General features: G+C 41.5%; 1 protein-coding gene across 3 annotated transcripts in view; it reads left to right on the top strand.

The window, feature by feature from the left end:
- The window catches only part of RNF150 (ring finger protein 150), a 120,395-nt gene that overhangs the window by 81,926 nt on the left and 16,517 nt on the right, over nt 1-21,952 (top strand). For all 3 annotated transcript variants that reach the window (XM_040554795.1, XM_040554796.1, XM_040554794.1), the window contains exons 5-6: nt 737-833; nt 6,630-6,840. In XM_040554795.1, coding sequence (XP_040410729.1) covers nt 737-833; nt 6,630-6,840 — 308 coding nt within the window. The remainder of the gene's footprint in view (nt 1-736; nt 834-6,629; nt 6,841-21,952) is intronic.

The following is a 21,952-nucleotide window of genomic DNA, read 5'->3' on the forward strand; positions in this document are numbered from 1 at the left end:
TACTTCCATGTTCAGCCTCAGTTTGTGTCAGGCCAAGGTAGGTAAGTTTTCAGTTCCTCTGCCTGGACAATGTGTAAGAAAAGTGGCCCAGCAGCTACATGGCTCAGGTAGTTAATTGGTGGTCACTTCAGATGGAGCATGGGATTAGCAACAACCTCTTAAGGGCTGGAATTGTGTAGGAGCTCACTTTGATGGGCAAATTCTAAAGAAGGAAAAGTCAGGGAGAACCCTTGAAAAACATCACCCTGATTTTTCCATTTAAATGAAGAGTAGCTTTTTTTTTTTTTTTTTTACTTGCTTTCCTTATGTGTGCATCCTTAAAAATAATACTAGAACTCCAATGGCTTCACCTTTGTGTAATCAGGTTTGTCTGCAGAACCCTCAGGAAACAGTAATGCGATTTCACCAGCAAGTAGGTTTTGTTTACTGACAGCCTTTAACATTTAAAGAATATGGGTTTGCTTCTGCACTTTGTGTATTTTTCCTAATTCTCTGTTTGTGTACGTCTTCTTTTCCAAACTCAATTGAGTAATACTGTGCATATGTGCTTAACATGCTGCAGAAATCATTTTAAAGCTTTGTCTGCATAGGATATAGACTTGCAGTCCTTGCAGAGGTCACAAACCGCACCGTTTGAAGTGCTTGCGCTTCACTGAATACAGAAGAAGTGTCTGGTACTAAGTGATAAATTGTGCTGTGGTGGATTTGAATTAAAATGTCTTGTTTCTCATTGCAGGCATCTTTTTCACAAGTCCTGTGTAGACCCCTGGCTGCTAGATCATCGTACCTGCCCTATGTGTAAAATGAATATTTTAAAAGCTCTAGGGATCCCGGTAAGCATGTTGCAGAGGAGCTGGTTGGGGCAGATGGGAAACACCAGCCACTTGGTTGCATCCCCAGTCCTTTGCCTGTCTGTTCCCGTTCTGCTCTTCCTGCCACATTATTGATTTGTTTGTTAATTTGCTAAAGGTAATACAAGCTGAAATGTGTGACTACCTCTCTCCTGCATCCCACTTCTATCAGCAAGAAAGAATGCGTGTTGAGTGTTGGGGTTTGTGTGTCTGTGACTGCCCAGCCCAGCTTATCGAGCAGGGGATTGCTTACTGGTGTTTCAGTGGATTTATGCATTGTTTTGTACAGCTTTTGTTTGTGTTTTAAACCAGGGCTGTGTTTTTTTGTTTTTTGTTTTTAAGTCCACACGCAATTCAAATCTCAAAGCAGAAGGTCTACAAATAAAAATTTCCCTGATATACCAGTTAAGAACAGCTAATCGCTCATTCGAGGGAGCCAAATCTCTTTTCTGTCAGATTTCTCTTAAAGTCTATCTGTAGCAAGCTCTGTATTGCTAATTCCAATTAGGAAGATGTCTACCAGTAACTAAGCACGTGGCAGACCCCATGCTAAAAAAGAAATGGTTAAGCTCTTTGCTACTTGGTACAATTAGGTGTGGTTAGAACTTGTTAAAAAAATAAATCTTTTTAGGTTGCTTGTTTCTATCCAGATAGTACATGTCCTATCTGCCAGTTTCCTAACTGCAGTTATCACAGAGATCAGGGGCTTCTCCAGGAAGAAGCGAGTCATTTCTCACAGCATGTGAGGCGTGCCATGTGATAGTGAGGTTCAATACTGAAGCACTGGTCAGTACATGAACAGGTGCTGTAAACACCCTCCCCAGTTACATGCTAGCTCACATACAAGAGAGCTGTATAAAATAAAATAGATCGCAGAATTACAGAATGGCTGAGGTTGGAAGGAACCTCTGGAGATCATCTAGTCTAGATGTTAAGGTCTTCCCAGAAAGTTTAGTACCATCTGTCAGTATTTACATCCAGAATATGGCTCTCAGACTTCACTGGCAGCTGCCGAAGGCTAAGCATATGTGCAAATCAGACAGGTTGTCTGAGGCTGGGTACATCAAGGGGAGGAAAAACATGCCTGCAGACCTTTTGCAAAAGTTTTGATTTACAAGACTGGCATTACTATACATGAACAGCTCTGTAGCAGCAGGTATAGAATCTAATTGCCACAATTAGGAGTTAAAAGCACCGTTCAGTTTCCTCAGCCTTTGTTTTAGCTCTCACAGCCTCTGGTCGTGTTGTCTCTGTACTGTGTGGCAGAAGGGGGATCCATTCTGCGTCATCAGTGAGAACTTTCCACATGGAGATTCTGTGGAAATAGCTGTACTGATCTTGTAATTATGGATACTGTTGTAACCCACATACACAACTGGGTCAAATTAAGATTTCAGAGTCAGCCTCAGCACTGGTCTGTCTTAACATCCAAGTGTTTGATTTTTAGTGTTAATGTTCCACTAGCCAAGTTTGTTCAAAGGATTTTATTTTATTAATTTCTGTAAAAATTTTCCTAGCATGTTCTAAGATGACAAACTGAAAACAGCCCGCTCCATCATTTGGAGAAAGCATACTGGCTGCCACGTGCATGAGGCATTGGTTAAAGTTAGGGAGGGAGAGGGAAGAACTGCATGTTAGCTTTACCCCTTGAGGTGAATTACAGTAGGAACGGTTGTCCATGGGAACTGGGAACATATGGTAGCCTTCATGTCAAGGGTTTCCTCTGGCTGACAGCAAAGGGAACAGGAGTCTGAGAGCATCTGGTAGCTTGGGGGTTAAAAATTCTTGTACTGCTATCAGTTCCTGCTCTGTTCTCTCTGCTTTCTCTTTTTAAAATCTGCCTTAACTTCTGCTGCTGCTTCTCCTACCTTGTCTCCTGTCCCTGCTTCTTCTCTGCATAGCCCCCTCCTGCCTGGTGTCACTGCCCATGCTTCTCCTCCCTCCTCATCTCACAGGACCTCTTCTCCACCTGCACAGACACTGAGCATCCTCACCCTTCTCCTTGCCCCATGGCAGCAGCTTGGGGCAGCTCGGGAGGGTGTTGGTCCTGTGCAGTGGTTTCTGGTGGCACAGCCAGCTTCCTGGCACCACACAAAGCCCTGTTCTCTTTGGAGCCTGCAGTTGTCAGTCCCTAATAAGCCACCAGGCTCCATCAGCACACATGAACTGATTTTTTCAGGGGCTCATAATTTAGCCAGATGTCAGTAGGCTGTTGTGGGAAAAGACATTTCCCGGGAAGAAGCTGTAAAGCTCTAGGGCTTCTCAGCAAGAGGTGGCAAACGCTTCTGTAGAGTGGATAAAGCAAAATGCCATTCCCTAACCACGTTCTTGAGCCTTGCTGAGCCATCTTAGCTGAAATTTCCATACAGAGAAAAGAAGCCTTAGGCAGGCAGCAGTCTCTGATGGGAGGCTTGAGCACCAATTTGCCAAGGACCTTTGCAGACTTCACAATAGGAGGAATGAGGAAATCTTACCATAGGCAGGACTATTAGTTTTTCTACTGCCAGCTGAATGTTTGTCCTATGGTTGTTGTTAAAGAGCTGGCTTGTGCAACTGTGGATAGATTGTGCTTCATTTAGCAGGAAGACCTGGGATTTTCCAGGAAATGATTGGTTAAAAAAGAAATTTCTAAATATTTCAATTCACTTCACATCCAAACTCTCCATTTAATTTGTAACAATGACTTCAGATTATCTGCCCTAAAACCAGGATCTTCAGGCTGCAGTGAGGCACTAAACTGACTGCACTGATTTTCATGGTAGCTGAGCACCCTAACATCCCAGCTTTTCACTGTGGCACTCTGCAGCTCCAGAGGATAATTAACTGAATATCTATCAGCAAACGTTTGGAGTAACCTTTTCCACCGTCGCTGTGCTGGTGAATCCAGCTCACAGACTTTACCTCTTTTGGCTGTAATATTTGAAGTGAATTATCAGTGCAAGTGACTTTCACTTTCAAAGACCTACATTGCTTTTGGGATGATCATATCACATAAAATAGTTTCCTTCTGCTTCTCCCTCTTTTCTGCAAATATCTGCTGGATAAGCAGACAGCTGCATTTTTGGCAGCAGATTGGATGACTTGAAGCTATTCACTAAGAGCCTTAGCCAAGCGCTCAGAAGTCAATACAAAGTCTTCCCTTGACTTTAGTGGAATTGTGCCCTCAAAGCACTTACATGCAGGGAATGAGTGAAACCAATATCATTAAACTTAGAAAATGTATCTGGGTCACCCTGACAGCAAAAAACTTAATGTAGTTTTTTCGATCAGTATTTTATATCGTTAGTTTTATAGTATGCTGCTTAATTTGCACTATTTTTCCAACTAAAATGATTCAGGAGTAAAGGGATTAATTATATCGAGCAATGTTATTTTAGCATCTTTTTTATGTTTGATTTGGCTTTCAATTATTTTTAAACGTTTAAAAGTTAGTGATAAAGCCCCATTCTAGGAATAACTGGAATCAGAGCAAAGGACAGACAACTGATCCCCTGAAAAAATTTTGAAATAATTTTTCTTAGAGTACAAAATAAAAAAGCAGGTCTTTTTTCTTTAAGATATACTGCCCTCAAAGTCAAATGTAATTTTAAAATGAAATTCTGAAGGCATTTGTTGTAACAGCTGAGGGTGAGGGAAAGAATGGTAAATCTAATGAATGATTTGGATCCAAGGCTTACAGATGAATAATTGGTGTTTCACTCAGAAAAGTACAAGTTTGGTGGGTTTCATTAAAGTCACGTGTAGCTGAATGTGCCTTTATCCCAGTTGTGAGGAGCGCTCGCTGCCTGTGGATTAGGTTGGAGCTAGACAATGGCAATTGTAATTTTTATCCCAAACTTCGGCTTGTGGATACAAGTCATCTGAGGATTGTGTAAAGTTCACGTCTTTTTCATTAGGAACATTTGTGAAAAAATACTCAGGAGATGGCAACAGTCAGACAGGGAATATATGGGAAAAGAGAAAACATAGTAAGGTCCTACTTCTGCAAAAAATGCAAGCATATGGTAACCTCCAGAGTTCAAAGGGATTACTCTTGTGCTTAAAGCTAAGCCTCTGTTTATGTCTTTGCTGTATATTTTACTTACTTTCTAGATGGCTGCTGTTGGAGACAGACAGGTTCTGAGAATTTTCAGAAATGCCTCAGTAAGTGAGACACCTAAGCATAGCAAAAATCAGATCCATGGAGCAGGTTCATCACCTCTTGACTTTAGCCATCCAGATGCTGGATTTCCAGTCTAGCAGCTTAAGCCCCCTCTCTGTTTAGTGGTGAGCAGTAGGAAGGTAGAAAGGGCAATTCATAGCACTTACTGTAGGGTGGGATGAATCACACAGCAAAATTATCTCAGGCTATTGAAATTAGAGGAAGCCCAACTGACTGATCCAGATTAGCCTTCTGACTCCTGGACAGTAATGATATACATAAATTTATGTTTCCTAGCTTAACAATGTATCTACGTAATTGCAGCTCAACCTTGAATTGCCCCTCTGTCATTTTGGGCCTGCCAAACAGTATCCTCGTTTCTGAATTATCCTTGCTTTTTGTTATGGTACGTTAAAACTTCAAGTCCAGATCTTGAAATAATTATGCAAAAAAGTTTTCTCCATGCCTTGGGGAGAACTAGACCCAGCTGTGTGGGATAATGGCACAAGAATCTGTTTCCTCTGAGAGCAAAAAGAACCTTTTACTCCTATGTTTTACGCCAGTGTTTATGGGGAGCTCCATAGAAGTCACTGCTGTGTGAAGGGGAGCATCAGACTTTTAAACAGGCCTAGAGAAATCAGGGGTAGGAATTAGTTGACTTCTTAGTTGCCCAGCTTGGATGTGGTCTTCTTGCTGGACAAACAGTCCTCCCTGCCCACTTGAATGCTCAGTGTTCTCCCCAAATACGTGCTTTAAGGTTAAGGATGCAGTGCAAAAGGTGCACACCAAAACACCCTCTCATTGCTTCCCTGTAAGCTCAATAGAAAGGCAGGCACCTGACTTGAAAAGCTTGGCTCGTTCTGTAGGGGTAGTCATGTTCACTATAAAACTGCAAGAAAGAAGAAATTACAGAGAACTTCCATCCATGCTGTCTGAATCGCAAACCAAGAAGGAGTCTGATCTAAATAAAACTCTTCAATTTTCCAATATTGTTTGTTTGTTTCTTTTCTCATCATTTTATTTATGCAGAAAATACAGCATTAGCAAAGAAAAAGATCTTTTCATGTTAAAATACTGTCTTATCAACAGTTTTAGCTTCTATTTTCGCACCCCACACATAGATGCGCCCACAGGCAGTTCCATGAATTCCTATTCCTGAAATCTCTGATATCAGCTCAATAAAATGTATATTTAGAGAAACGATAATCATCCCCCTTCAGCTACTGTCTGTGTTTACATTCGTAATCTGACTCAGCAATCTGCCTGTGTTGAGCAGATCATATCAATAAGTGAACTATTTTTTCAATTTACATGCTCCCAAAGCCTTTAAGAAGTATAAATAAGGATATTTAGAGATTGTAAGTGACAGTCTAGCACTGAATATTTCCAATGCATGCTTTGGATCTTTCTTCCAACAGATTGCATTAATAGGTTTTAAGCAAGCAAACTGTGCATGTTTATTCATCTTATGTTGCCATTTTCAGTGCTTGTTCATAAGCAGTTCCATGGGAATCAAGAAAATGACAATAGGAGCAGTGGGTTTAAGAGAAAATGAAAAAGCCTAAAAAAGTAGGAGCAAGTAAATTAAATGTTTTTATAAAATCAAAGCTCAGTTTTCTTCTTTTTCTTCCCATTAGCCAAACGCGGATTGCATGGATGATATACCTCCGGACTTGGAAGCGTCCATAGGAGGACCTCCAACCAACCAGATAACAGGAGCCAGCGATACAACAGTGAACGAGAGCTCTGTTGCTCTGGATCCCCCGGTGCGGACTGTGGGAGTGCTACAAGTCATCCAAGATGTAGACTCCTTTCCCCAGGCTGGGGAGGGTAACTTCACAACAAGCAGTAAGTTCCTCTTTCTGGCAGAATTTGCACTGAAAGAAATTATTAGAAACCTGAATCACAAACCGATATTTAATGGGGGAAAATGGCCTTTGAGGCCTTTTTTACTGGAGCAGTGACCTTACTTTAAGCCAAGTGGAAATCTACAGGGTAAGCAGGTGTAACTATCATGTCATTCTGCTGCAGTGCAAACACTCCCAGCCTGTGTGCAAATCTGTGCATAGGATAACGACCTCTAGTTGGAGTCCCCCACATGGACAGAAGAACAAGCTATTTCAGTCAATACAAAGAAATACAAATTTATGGTCATCTTCAGATATTGTTTACATGTCCTTTGGCCTGCCTTTCTTCACCGGCCTATGTGACCATGTGGAAGTTATTACCTGCGTATCATAAGATATATAGTAAATGCAGCAATCACTTCCGCTGCCTTTGGACAAGAAAAAAAGAATGTTGAATTCTGTTTTTGCCTTTCTTTTTATCTTCTTATGCCAACTGAAGCTTGTCTGATTATTTATTCATACTTGAATTTCTCATTTCATAAGGATTGATGGTCTTGCACTTGAAAACTTGAGCATGGTGAAATAATGCTGCCGATTTGTACTAAAAAGGAGAAATTTGGAGGGTTTCAGTGTAGTTTTTGCTTGTTCAAGAGGTGCCATTTGAGCTAGTAACCCTCAAAATGTCTGCATGGCTCTGTTTCTAATGTTTCTGATGTTCATTGTTGAAAATCTACTTCTGACAGTTTGTAAAGAATGGTTGTCAGCTGTTTTGAGTGAGGATTGTTTAAAATTCTCACTTTTAGATAAAATAGCAGATCAGTAGAAAGTACATATCTGTTTGATACCAGTTGGTGCATTAGTATTGACAAGAATATTGTAGAAAATCATCAGATATACTTGAGGGGAGGTAGAAGAATGTGATAAAATAAAGGCTTGTATATGTAGCCAACACAGGTCCTGGAAAAAAAATATTTTCAAGCATTTTTACATACTACTCTGACCCTGGGTGTGACGCCAAAAAAATGTGATGTGTAAAAAATGGGAGAGACATGAGAGGTCTAGGCTGAAATGATCATATTTTCCTTCATGTTGCAGCCACTGTCATGGCAGTGAAAATAACTTCTGGAAATACTGGACTTGTGACCTTAGCCATAAATGACCCAGAAGTGGATTTTTAAACTCATCTTTTGTGGATTAGGTACTTGTTTCAGTTTGGGTCCTTTTATGGTCAAAATACTGGATCCAGCAAGGGGTGTGAGCAGCAAGGTTATAGACCCAGCTGTGATCCATGGCCAGCCTGTCAGCTGGTGGGATATGACTTTCTCAAGCCTCCTTGGGTGCTGGCAAGGGCTGTTCAAAACAAGATGTTATTTTGTTCCTTCCAGTAATTGTTTTTAAATACATTTGAGGCTGATTTAAACTGTGACGGAAAGATTTTGCCACAATGCTACTGAAGGCTGAGATAGACTCTGGTCTCAGCTGTACCCTCTGAATGCTCCTGAAGCCAGCAGCTCCCCTGGTACATAACTACCCTTGTCCCACTGCTCTTTACAAGGTTCAGTACTGAGGTAGGGAAGAAAGGCCATGATGTGTCCTTTACACCCGCAGCTGTGTGGCCCAAATTGAGAAAAGCCAGCAGTCCGGTGTAAAGCCCAGCGTTAGGGGCAGTTCATGCTTTTCATCCCAGGATCTTGGCATGCCAAGAAGCAGTTCTTTTGGTTTGTCGTCAGTGGTAACAATGGTGTAGAGGCAGCCAGGGAGCACAAGAGCTGTAACTCTCCAGCCACGCTCTCCCCCTCCAGGTTTGTTTTGAGAGTTTGCAAAAGCATTAGTGTCCATCCAAACACATTTGTTCTTCATTTTCCACGTTCCCAGCTAAGTAACTGGTTGAAAAAGTTGCTTTGAGTCAGAGGAGCACAACAGGGCTGCAGATGCTTTATTTTGCCTTTATGCCTTCCCTTTTTTCCCTTGCCTGTGATGACATTGGGCAACAGTCCCTAACACCTGGCAATCCTGAGGGCTGACAGCAGAGTCCATGGATGAGAAACTTGCACCAAGGCCAGTGAGTCTGTCCCAACACTCAGGTAATGAGGCAACAAACCACAGAGCTCCCAGAGCTCACTCACACATCATTGATATGTTGTAGCCAGGAATCTTCATCTGGATTTCTCATCTCACAGTGGAATACAGAACTTGAATATTAGTCAGTTGTAGGTGTGGAAGTTTACATGCTGTCATCACCACATCCAAAGTGGTGCAATTTGCAGTAGTTCCCAGAAGCAGAGCCATTTGGTCTCTTTTTGTAGTGGAGCTCACAGCAAAGATGAGCTCCTTGGAATCAGCCCCAGCTTCCAACCATCAGTGCTGGGAATTTGTACCTCTAGCTGGCATATGTGGCTTTGAGGCTGTTCAGGCACTCTGAAAAGTAGAGCTTAGCATCTCAGGCAGCCTGAACTCTAAGCCAGTGAAAGGGAGCATCCAGAACCACCGTACAATTGTGGTATGAAACCAAATGCTAACTAAATCAGAGGCCAACTGTAGGCTAAATAGCTGGGTCATAGCTGTCATATAGTTGGGATTTAATAGGCATTGCAACTGCATATTGTATTCATGCTTTGTATTTCTTATTTCCAGAATCCTCATAGTTACACAAGGCTAAGCATGCCCTTTCTGTGAACTATCCTGCCTGGGAATTTATATGTGCTGACACTGATTGCTCCTAGGAATTTTTGCTGAAGTTACTAGATTCTGGCCTCTTTACACAGCATTGGTGACAGGAACATACTCCGAGGCTGAATCTGTGCTAGAAGTTTTTCTTCCTCTTGTTACTGAGTCTCTGTAGACTGCCTCCAATGCAGACTTGACATGGCAGCCTGTACCCAGCACCACAAGCACCCATCTTTGCATCCCTTCTTTTTCCTGGCAATGTTCAGTGGTCCATGACATAAGGGACTTGCTGCTTCTTCCCACCCATTTCTGCAATACTTTTTGCTTAATTGCTGTTGCATCCTTTTGGTTTGTTGATTAATCATTCTGGTATTGTTTTCTTGGTTTGGTTTTAATTTCCCTTTCCAGCGAGCATTCAGAGCCAGAAGGGCTCCCACAGTGTGTCTGGAGGGAGGATATTTCCAGAGTACTGTTCACATCGGGTGAAATTCTGTCTCCATTGAAATCTGGTGGCAAAGCTCCCACCTACTTCAGTGAGAACGGTTTTTCATTTCTGGAACTCGGACGGTGCTTTTCTTTTTATTTCTGTGAGTGTGCTCAGCAGACATTTCCTCTTCTCTCCCTCCCTTTTTCTCCCCATGCTCCTGAACAGATAATGGCTTCCAAAGGACCCTTGGCAATGTGGTGTGCTGCAAACATCTGGATGGTCTTCACATGGGGGGGCCTGTCCCTAGGGTTCCTTGCTAAACCAAGCTTCTTCTGTGTAGTAGCACTGAGCACTAAAAAAATGGATGAGCAGTACCTCTCAGCTGGCTTCTACCGAGATCCAAGCCCTCATCAAGTCCCGTGGGCATGTCTACAGGCCAAAGACTGTTCAGTATGTAGTCTTAGTGACTGCTTTGTGGTGGGATTTCATGCAGGATGCTGGGATAGCGTCTTAAAATGTGGTATTTCTGTAATCAGTTGCTGAAAATGGATGGATGGAAAAAATGAAAAACTGGAATTGGGGGAAAAAAAGGAGCATGAAAAAATGAGTGAAATACATAAGAGTTCATCTCAGCAGAGTTTCCTGCTTTGACCTAATAGAGCAGGTCCAGAGGAGGGCAATGAAAATTACCAGAGGGCTGGAACACCTCTCCTATGGAGAGAGGCTGAGAGTTATGGTTGGCCTAGAGAAGAGAAGACTGGGGAGAACTTACTGCAGCCTTTCACTATATAAAGGCCACCTACAAGGAAGATGGAGAGAGACTCTTGGGTATGTAGTAACAGGACAAGGGATAATGGTTTTAAACTAAAAGAAGGTAGACTTAGATTATGTATAAGGAAGAAGTTCTTTACTGTGAGGGTGAGGCACTGGCACAGGCTGCCCAGAGAAGCTGTGGATGCCCCATCCCTGGAGGTGTTCAAGGCCAGGCTGGATGGGGCTTTGGGCAACCTGGTCTGGCGGGAGGTGTCCCTGCCCATGGCAGGGGAGGTAGAACTAGATGGTCTGTAAGGTCCCTTCCAACTCAAACCATTTGATGATTCTATGACTCTATTAATTTTCAACTTTCAAGACGGTATGAAAGAAGATAATCTAAAGATATTTTTCCCCAGTAATGCATCATAGCAATTTGTGCTGCCCGATTTTTTAGTACTGAGTTATACAAAATGTCAGTATAACATCTTTGAAAAATCCAGCATGGGTGGAATTTCCTGCTTTACAGACATTGTGAGTGTGAGCTAGACAAAGGCTTAACTTGGCTAAGGTCTGAACTTGAAGAGGTTATGAGCTGCACCAGCTTTGGAGGAGTGGAAGGTGGATTTGGGATTTGATACTTAGCAATATTATTTGGGTCAGGCTCAGCCAGGATTGAATGATATGGTTTAAAAATGTAGTTCACTGGGAAAGTAGCATCTAAATGCTTTAAAAGTTGTGTGACACTTACAAGAGAAAAAGTAGATTTTTTTTTTCATCTTTTATAGCATCTATGATCATTAATGTCCCTCAACCCATGTAGTATTTGATAATCTCTGCAGTAGATAATAAGCACTGACTGAGTCTTTGCTCTGTGTTGGTAAATACCCCTAGATTTTCAATTTAGACAAGCTTTTATCCTCTCTTCAGTGTGATGTCCTGTCATTACTGCGTGAGGCCTCAGAAATCCCACCAGCACTGTCTCTGTAGTTGGAATAAAATTCATAAATAATTCTACTGCAAAGATGGGCAGAGGTTTTAATATGAAAAACCACAAACTCTCCCCAAAGGTGTCTCATTACCTGCAAAGTCTGCTGAGTTTGGCAGGCTGTAGAGCAGCATTGGCAGTCCAGGGAATATCAGCAGTTCCTTTTCTGCCTCCCATTTTGTTCCTTCCATAAAACCCTGCCGACAAGTAGCTTGTCATGACTGTTAGGACACTTTAAAGTGTCTTCGATAGCTTTTCATTAAATCTATTAATATAACTTCTCACGTAATTATTTTGATCTGTGTATGTCTAAAATGTCTTTGTGAAGAATAATCAGCCTTTGGAAGAGGATGAAAGTGCATGATAAGAGTCTGATCCACTGTTGTCTTGCCACCACTTGACTGTTCTTCTTTGCTATTAATAGGGTTTTATTAAGCAGAAGTAAAGGGGGAGGAAAAGGTGGGAAAAGTCCCTAGACAGTAGTTAATACTGAAAGTTATTAACACTTGCATTAGCACCTAACACAATCCTGGAGACAGAATACTGGTGGGACCTAGTTAAAGACTGAGCAGATTGGGTCCCATGTGCCTGGGGTATGACATAAATCCTGGTGACTCTATTAAAAGCTCGTGCAGGTGTTGCACCAAATAGTTATCATGGACTGAAAATTCCGGTGAGCTGAGGTCCTACATTTATTTTGAGACTCACACCAGTGCCAACATAGCACTGGTGGTTTGGAAGGCCAGCAGTGGTTTGAAAGGGTCACCAGGTGAAACATAGCTGGCACTAAAAATGTTTTCTGCATTGTTATGTATACCTTAAAGACTCCTGCCAGGCTATGTGAGTGGATAGTGAAGTTTTTTGGTTATAAAACTACTCTTCCTTTCCATAAGTTGAGACATGAAATTCAAAGCGTTTCTGTACAGCAAATAGCAGAAAGATGTTCAAAATGCAGCGAAACAAGGACCAATTTAAAATCTTTTTTTTTTTTTGGTTTGGTTTTCTGTTTCACATCTGTTATGTACATTGTCACTGGATATAGAGCAAGCAGGAAACTATGTTTTTTTCCAAATGTCTTTTATTCCCCTTAGACACGCTGAGCTGTCCCTGTGGCGTTGTCAGGGTGCAGAGTAGGTACATGTGGTAGTGACTCCATCTCAGCCTACAAGACTTGTGCTTCTCTCCTGCAGAAAGCCACGGGGCAGTGGTAGAGGAAGATGCTGGCCCAGACTTGGTTTCTGGAAGAGGGTGATGGTCTTTGCCCAGTGGTTTAGACATAATTGTGAGAAAAATCAGCATCCCATCATGAGGTCTGTGAAATGCTGGGGCAACAAGTTTTTAAATCATTGCAAAAACAGTTCTGTGGCAGCCGTGCAGCCAGGGCTGGGGAGGCTAAGAAGTAAATAACGTACTTCAGTAGTGAAGGCTCCCATTTATATGTCTCTGCATACCATTGCTGTGGCAGCTACCAGCTTGCCTCTGTCACAGATTACTTATTCCTGCCTCTGTGTTACCCTTCTACTGTGCAGTTATGTTGCGAGCCCAATCCAGAAGCTAACCATTTTTTCCTGGGTTATTTTCCATTTGGATCAGTTCCCTGATGCAAAAGTAGTTGTGCCAGTACAATGGGAGGAAAGAAATGTGGAGTACAAGAGAAGAGAGGACCGAATAAGCCAGCTATAACAATGCTATTGCCAAAAACAAGCTCAGTATCTCAGAAGTACAGCTAGACCCTACACAGCTGTCTGTTTTGCACAGAAATCAGAATAAACAAATAGGCAAAGTAAACAAGAAGTTTCAAATTTCATTTGAATTGTCACACCAGAGTATACAAGCATCTTGTTAATGGTGTCTGAATATGAAAGACATAAGGGATTTATTATCTATTATGATGAAACTCAATTAGTAAGGAAAAGTGCCATTGTAAAAATTGTGATGGCACACAAATATGTCCCTAGAAATACCATTTCCAATTGTTCTGCTCATGCATTATATGTGTACGGGGGGAACGGGATCTGAGGACTGGGATCGGGGTGAGGTAACTTACATCTTTATTTATACTTCACTGTCTCAGGCAGGCATCTAGATAAAACATTGAACAACAACGTGTTTAAAGAAAAATCAACAAACAATGTAGAGTCAAACACAAATCTGAACTGCAGGGAGATAACTTAATACTAGTTGTTCTCTTTGATTTATTCTTGGAGAATGAAAGCCTTGCCTTGCAAGAGATGTTCAGCATTTTACATGCAATCTGCTTGATTATTTGGGATTCAATCTCAGTCTCTAATGTCTGTGGAGTTTTTGTTCTCATCAGTTTTTACACAAAAGCCTCCACTGAAGTCATCAGGAAGAGCTTGTTAAGTTACAATGTGCTACAGAGATTCTCAATCTTTTTTCTGATCAATTCAGGAACAAAGACAAATGGAAGACACAAGGGACCAGCTGGGATCAGTACCTGAAAGTAAGAATTAAGAAGTCAGACCAAGCAGCAGCCCTGTAGCTGGGCAGGCAGAGAAAAGGCAGGCTTCCAGGGTCAGTCCTGCTGGTTGCTGCCGTTGTTTCAAGCAGATAAGCAAAGCAAAATTAATGCTTGAACGTACTGCACAGACCCCAGAAACCGCTGTCAGGGTCTACTGTAGCAGTCATTATATATACAGATAGTAATGGATGGAGCCACTTCTGAAAAATTCATGGGTTACATTGCATACATTAAATTGCGCATACAGAAAGCAAACAAATCTAATAAATTTAGTGGGGAAAGAAACGACAGTGAAAAGCCAGCTGTGCCTACGGGAGGGTGACAGCATGAGGCTGAGATACTGGAGTGGCTCAGAGAAAGTAGTGCCGTATTTGCCACAGTCATCTTTGATGCTGCTTGCATCGCTTCATAATGGAACATACATTTGCTCCAGTGCTCTCATAGTGTCACGACAAGTTTGAAGGTGACTCAAATGAAGAAGTAAGCCAGGCAAAAGCTCTACTGATGTGCTGTTTCTAGTCATTGTGTTTTTCTCCTTATTCATCGAGGCTAGTCTGTGAACATGGAAGAAAATCACTTTGCACCTGGAAACCATCTGGTTTCTCACAAGCATTTAAGGGATCACAAGTGTGCTTGCACGTACATTTCGTGTGTTGTAACCAGCAGGTCTGAGTTTCCTTTAGAAACAGAGTAAGTGAAAGAGCTGTGCGTGTGCATGCCTGTGTGGTTTTGTTTGACAGATAAATAGTGTTTCAGGAGATATTTGGCCTGTAAGAAGCATCCAAAAGTGATGTTCTTTAAGTTTTCTCCAGATTCTCGTAGGGGCAGCAAAAAAAAAATATTAAAAAAATGGTAATCGTATTTGCTCATGGAAGGAGACCAGTCATGTCCTAGCGTGTTTTTGAGACAGCTCTTTCTTTTGTTACTTACCTCCAACTCCAACTGAATTCAGGGTGCTTCAGGGATGCTTGAGGGTGACCCCAGCAGCCAGGTCAGTTCACCTAGATGTGAGAGTTCTCAGTAAATCTTTAGGAACTGGACTCATCTCCTTGTGCTGGGTGTGGGCAATTTTAAGTGAAGATAGCTCCTGAAGCTGATGCTTTGAAACTGATAGGCCAGGTGGAGAAACTGGCTTTGGGTGCCTATGGAAAACATGAATGACCAGAAGAAATGTAGGTAACAGGTCAAGCCCAACATCCGAAAGGAAATATCCCAGCTGCTGACCTGAGTATTAGGAAAGGATTTTCTCCTGCCTCGGGGTCTGGGGGGAAGAGAGAGGTGGGTAGGTCCTGATATTCGTAGATGCTGAAAATAGGACCACACAGTTGTTTTCCAGCCCAACTAGATGCCATCTTTGCCATTCTAGTGACAAGGTCAATATCCTGAGGAATACACTGAGGCTGTACTCAGCATAGTGCACAGTGGCATCAGAGCTGCATTAATGAGTATCTGGGCTTCCAGAGTGCCCACGGAATATATGATGGAATATCCACTCAACTCGGTATGTTATTGTGACTGTCTTTTGCAAGTGCAGACCTGTGACTGTTCTTTTCATTGTAATTCATATGAAACATATCTATCTGAGGCACTCAGAGAGCAGACAAGAACATACAGTCTGTTTTGACAGTAATTAAACCCTATGTTAATACAGATATTAATGTGCAAAACAACTTACCTGGAGATCTCTGTGACGAATTTCTGTTATGTTTGCCACTATCTCGGTAGCATAGTGCTGTAAGACAGTGAAGAGCCATATTCCTTCAGGGAAAATGCATTGAAAATGTATTGAACAAAGATACTACTAGCAAAGTCAGAGAAGCATAGCAGAATATGAAAAGCACTTAGCTAAAATAGCTTTATTAGATTGTAACATCTCAGTGAAAAAAAAAATAAATCACCGGAAAAAGATTTCAGATCTGCCAGTTCCTTTTGCAGTTAGGTAAATACGGCAATATCTTCAGCTGCTAATATTACTTTGGAAGGCAGCCTCCAAATGTGATGTCAGGTACATATGACAAACCTTGCTTCAGGTTTTGCCTCATGTGCAGGCAATATTGAAGATGAGACATTGCTAAACTTTATTACTTCTTTATAATTGCTTTTTGAAAAGGTAGTGGCACCAGAAAATTGTCTTTCTGCACATGAAAAGCTATCAGTCTGTAAGGCCAAAATAGTCTCAGAGTAGGATACTTTAGAAAAATGACCCTCTGCAACCTGCTCTGGGAGATGTAATGTGCATTCCCAGATGCTGAGCAGCTTGCAGCCTAAAGGTACACTTTAAAAGAAACACTTTTTAAGAAAAGCTGTGATAGGAAGACTATATTTTCAGTTGTTCACCCTCAAAAGTGCCTTGTTAAACTGCCGTAATGGCTGCATATTCCACAGGGTGGAAACAATTACATTTGTTTGTAGTAATTGTTTCTTCTGTCTTTTTAAAATTAATCCTAAAGTTTCTTTGTGATTATGATTGAAACATGCAAGTTCACTTTCCTTGGAAAAACAGAAAATACACTGTAAATTTATATTCAGCTTCTAAGAGCCCTCTTTTCAGACTACATAAATAATGTAACAATATTTTACCTTTAGTTTACAAAACAAAACTCCCAAGGTCTAAATAGTCTTCTGGAACTACCACTGCTTGAAGAGTAGAGTTGAAATTGAAGAATTTGGATAGAAAAGAAGGGCAGAAGGGGTTAAAACTGAACTTAATTTCATAAAATGTTGACTCTGACTGCAGTAGTGTTCCCAGGAGAACTAATGAATCAGTGCAGAGGCATTTTCATTTTTTGAAGTTATATGGTTGGTTTCCAGGTTTCGAGACAGCTTTTGATATTTTAACTTTTCCAGGTTCCTATCAGTGCATATCTCTTCTACAACTCTGAAGAGTGTGAACACTCACAACTCAAAAGAAGTTGGAATAGGAGTATATATTCACAGCAAGATTGAAATGGACAGAATCATTTTATACAGAGAAACAGTGTTTGAAAATTGCTCTGTTGCAATTTGAAGATGTACTTGTGGAGAGTTAGGGAGGTCTTGATGTCCAAGTGACCTGATGACCATATTTTATTGTAATATTCCAGCTGCAATTTGTCAGAACTTAAATTGACCTTCCCTTCCGCTGGTCTGAGAAGAAACTCCGGAAATGGATGTATCTGTCTTGGCCTTCTTCTCGTTCTCTTGAGCATTTCGGCAAAAATACATAGTGAAATCAATAGCTTGGAGGGGGGATTCTGATGCCAGAAGCTGTTCACCTGAAACTACATTGTGACTGCAAGCTTATTCGTAGGGAAATTTTAAACGGCCCTAGGTTTATGTAACCCAAGACCAGTTTCCTATTGATGTTCCTACTGGGTTTCCTACCAGCCAGCCACAGGCCCTCAAGGACAAGTCAACCTGGGTGCTAGGACTGAGGTGCCCTTCAGGCTGGATCTAGTGGCATTTAGGTGAGATTGTGTTAGTCTTGCAGCTTATTGTCATGGTTGCCTCTCTCTGGGTTTTAATTGTCACATCTTGCATTTTGGAAGCAGCTAAGCAGAGCTAGCTTTGTTGTGATGTTACTTGTGTGAACTGAGAGCAAGGAAAGCAAAGAGGAGCTGGTCGAATAAGGAGAGAGAGTTTGCTTGTACACTTGCTTTAGGGTGATGAGACAAAACAGTTGGCCACACATGTCAGGGAGTCAGATCAAGTTAAATTGTGCCATATCCTTGTTCATAAAGACTCATTTTAGTGAGGAAAGGGAGATGGGCAGGAAGGAGAAAGGGGGTTAATTAAATTAATTAAAAATCTTTAACTTAATATGCTTGTTAGAGTGGTTTCAGTTTATGTAAAGGCTGACTTTTTTCTTTAAATAAGTGATTTTTGTGAATGCATTTTCAGACAAGATTCGAATGTAGCAGGCCTGGCCTGGCAGATCAAAGATTTATATTTTTTAATAGGAAAAAACAAACATGTTGAGCTGCTGCAGCGTTGTCAAAGAAATGAAACTGTTGACCTTTTTCTTTATGAACACTTTTCTCAGTTGTTGTTCTGTACTCGTATGCTTTTATATGAAAGTGCATTAATATACACAGCCTAGCTTGTCAGGATGTTATCTAGTACACTAGCCCTGCTAAGAGAAGAGAACATTTTGGACATTTCTGTTCCAAGTAGATGGTGGTTCTGTACATCTCTTAGCCATATTTTAATCCACGCTTCATGTGCCTGTGATGAGTTTAAATATACTTGGTTTTCTTTCCTTATAGAATGCTTTTGGTTACATCAAAAATACTGCTAGGTCCTTTAAGCAAACTATGAAAGCACCTTAAAGGAGACACAAAGGACCTTAGTTTTTACTTTTCCAAAAATAGTAGGTTTGATGCAGTCTCCATACCTTTTTTTTCTGATTCCTAAACTAATGGAAAGAGCCACATTTCTCCCAAAGACAGCTCTGTATATACGAATTAAATGAGATTCAATTATTTAGGCTTACAGGCAGTCCTGGCAAGCATTTCTGCTGGATACTCTGGACTGTTTTCAGCTGTATAAGTCTACTGTTCTCATCCTACTAGTACTCAATCTCAGTTATACAAGATTTATAGATTAAACCACCGCTGAGAGTGTCATACCCCGCCTGTCAGTCCATAGATGTCCACAGCAACTTGAGCCATTTTGCATCCCGTGCTAAATGCCAGCCCACAGCCTGGCACAAGTCACGTTCTGCTACAAATGCCCTGTGGCACACAGGGACCTTCATGGTATGTAAGCCATCTGAATAGTGGAAAGCTCTCATTTTAGGAAGTATGGAGTGCAAAAGTTCACGTTTTGATAGGGAGAATGCAGGTTGTGACCGGGGGCAAATTCAGTCCTCAATCGGAGCAGAGGTGGCCACAGCCATGGGTGGAAACTCTTGCTGATAGCAAAACTATTGAGTAGGCTGCAGGAAAGATCAGAGCTGGAATAATTTCTGTTCAAAAACTGTATAATTACACCAGAATCTAATACGTGTTGCAAGGTTTGATAGGTTTGTGAGGTTTAAAAGAAAGGAGTGTTAGTAGCTGAACTCATCTGTCATCAGAGGATGTAAAAAAAAAAAGTTTAATCTCTGTGGGTTGATGTTACATGACGGGTTCTTTTGAAAAGTAGGTGTGATAGCTTTTAACTGACATCTGGCTGCAGTTCTGCACTGACAAAGAGATGAAGTAAGAGGCTGGGAGCTCATACAGTGAATGATACTAATTTCTAGCAAATCTGAAAGGGATTATATTGTGCAGCCACTACAATAGTGGAGAGTAGGCTCAACTACCCAGGATGTCCCTTGCAGAGTAAGTCTCCTAAGGCTTTGTCTTTAAGTAAAGAGAAATATTCCACATTTAAAAAAAAAATAAGTTGTTCTGCTGAAGCTGTTTTGAAGCTTGATTTCTGTGCTATCTGCCCTTTCTTGCTATTATTGTCTTAAAACAACAGTGTCACTTAGACTCCAGAGAAGATGAAAAATCTGAAAACAGTGAAGCATTTCACATTACTTTAAAGGAGACATTTATGGAAGCTCCAGCAGTTGGTACTGACGCATCTTCGGTATTTGCCAGTGTTCAGTGAAGGACAGGGCTGTGCTCTCCATGTGTGCACGAGGGTGGATGGGATACATGTACCTATCAAGAATGCATCTGAACACAGCACACTAGAAATGAAGTTTAGACTGTTCTCAGTTAGGGTAAAATTTCCTTATCTAAGGATTCTGTGAAACTGAATATTAAAGCTTTCTTGTAGAGTTTTTAAGTAGTCCTAGTGGCCTCAAAAGTGTATAAAGACTGTAAGAAACTTGTAGGAAGGAAATTCAAATTAGAAGAATATGTTACTTTGAAAACATCTAGAATTTATTTTTTAAAAACTACTGCAATTTAAATGAAATTAAGGGCTGACACTTTTGCTTGTCACGTTATTTTTCTTCATTAAGAATGCACATATAAATGGATGAAATTGTTTCTTCTGTATGGAAGGCTGAATGTTCATGTTTTATTTAATCAATCATCCTATTAATTCTTTAGTGTTCTGTGCAGGCAAAAGCACTCGGTTAATCAATTGGACTGGCCTCTCCATGTATTCAGAAGAACGTCTGTTTACCTGCGTGCCCATCTCAGCATTGCAGAAATAGTACAGATATAGGGTATGGCTGTAGTCATCTTCAAGTTCTTACTTCATTCCAATGCCTGCGTCAGAGCTAGCTGCAGGACGTGGCATTGTGGCTGATGCCATGTCTTCAGAAATGACTACGTCTTCCAGTACAAGGTGGAGCAGGGGGCTGGACCAGACACCCTCCAGAGGTCCCTCCCAACCTCAACCACTCTCTGAAGCTGGTGAGACTGAAAAGCACTCTCATTGCTTTTACACAGGGGACCCCTTACAGAGTCACCAAGACACTGTGCAGTTGAGGCTTCATGGTTCTGTTCTGTTTTTTTCTCAAGAGATTTCTTCCACAGCCAAAGTGCACTTAAATCAATATTTATCTTTTGAGCTACAGTAAGTAGATAAGCCATGGCCTCTAACAAAATATATAATTGAGCTGTCCAATTCAAATCAGGTTAGACTGTCCTGTAGAGTTCAAGAACATATTTTCACTGGGTTGTTGTGCTGTTTCTGTGATGTATTCTCCATTTTTATGGACTTAAAGAATTGATCTTTAACCTGAGCAAACCACTTTGGTCAAATGTGTCCCAGTGTTTTGGGGGCATGTATCTGACGGTCCTACAGGGGCATGAGCATATGGTGGGAGACTGGAGATGGTCAAATCCTGGAAGGCCACGTGTGGCTGGCAGAAGGCAAAACACTGCTTTCACTGCGTGGTGTCAGAGGAAAAGGCGGCAGCAGAGGAATCGTGACACAAAACATTACAGTCTCTGTGTATGTCTGCTGTTTGTGGGCAGCCCTTGGGTAGTGCAGAGGTGCTGGACCTTGTGGGCGGATGACCACTGAATGCCATCCTAATCTGCCCACACTTGGCAGGCACAGCAGTCCCACAGCTGTGCCCTGCCTTAGGCACTGGAGCTGTTGGTACAGCAGAGCCAGCCCCATTCTCAGGCGTGTTGTTCCCTTATACTAGGAAGACTGTTTCCCCTTAAGGTAGAATTTACACTGTTAAAAGCTGTATTTTGCTTCATAGTAAAGATGACATCCCATACATCGGTTCTTCCACCACGACTGTGATTTGTTGGTGCTTTTTATTTCTCTTTTGGCTTCATTAGCATGTGCATTTTTTTCATATTTAATAAGAAGACATCCCTGGGTGAAATTTTTATTATGGATGTTTCTAATGGATTGAAATTTCAGCCAAGGATCATCATCACCAGCATGGATGGTGAGAAAGTTACTTCTAGTGACACGCACAAAATTCAACAGCCCAGAAAGCGCTGGGCTAATGACTTGTCCCTTTATCCTGGAAATGTCCTGAGAACCTAGGTGGAACCTGTGGGAAAGATAGTAGGAAAGATGATGTGCATGCATTTTATTCAAGTAGTCCCACCACTGTTGGGCTTTTCAGCAATCTCCTTGTGTGTGTTTTCTCATTAAATCCTCTAATATACATGCACAACCATTTTTGTGATGCCTTTGCATAGGGCTGTTTGTTGTAACTGCTCTTGAAAGTTCAGTCTATGATTCATCAGTGTGATGGTTTGCTAGTGACCTCGGGTTTTTGAGAGCTTATGCAGTAAGTGGTATTTAAAGAGGCAGATTTGAAAATCGTGCACATGCTGCCATGATGAGCAAGCTCAGCCAGACTAGCATGAGCTTGTTCAACCCCCTCATTCAAGAATTAACAGGAG

Source organism: Cygnus olor, chromosome 4, assembly GCF_009769625.2.
Source record: "Cygnus olor isolate bCygOlo1 chromosome 4, bCygOlo1.pri.v2, whole genome shotgun sequence".
NCBI classification, from domain to species: Eukaryota; Metazoa; Chordata; class Aves; order Anseriformes; family Anatidae; genus Cygnus; species Cygnus olor.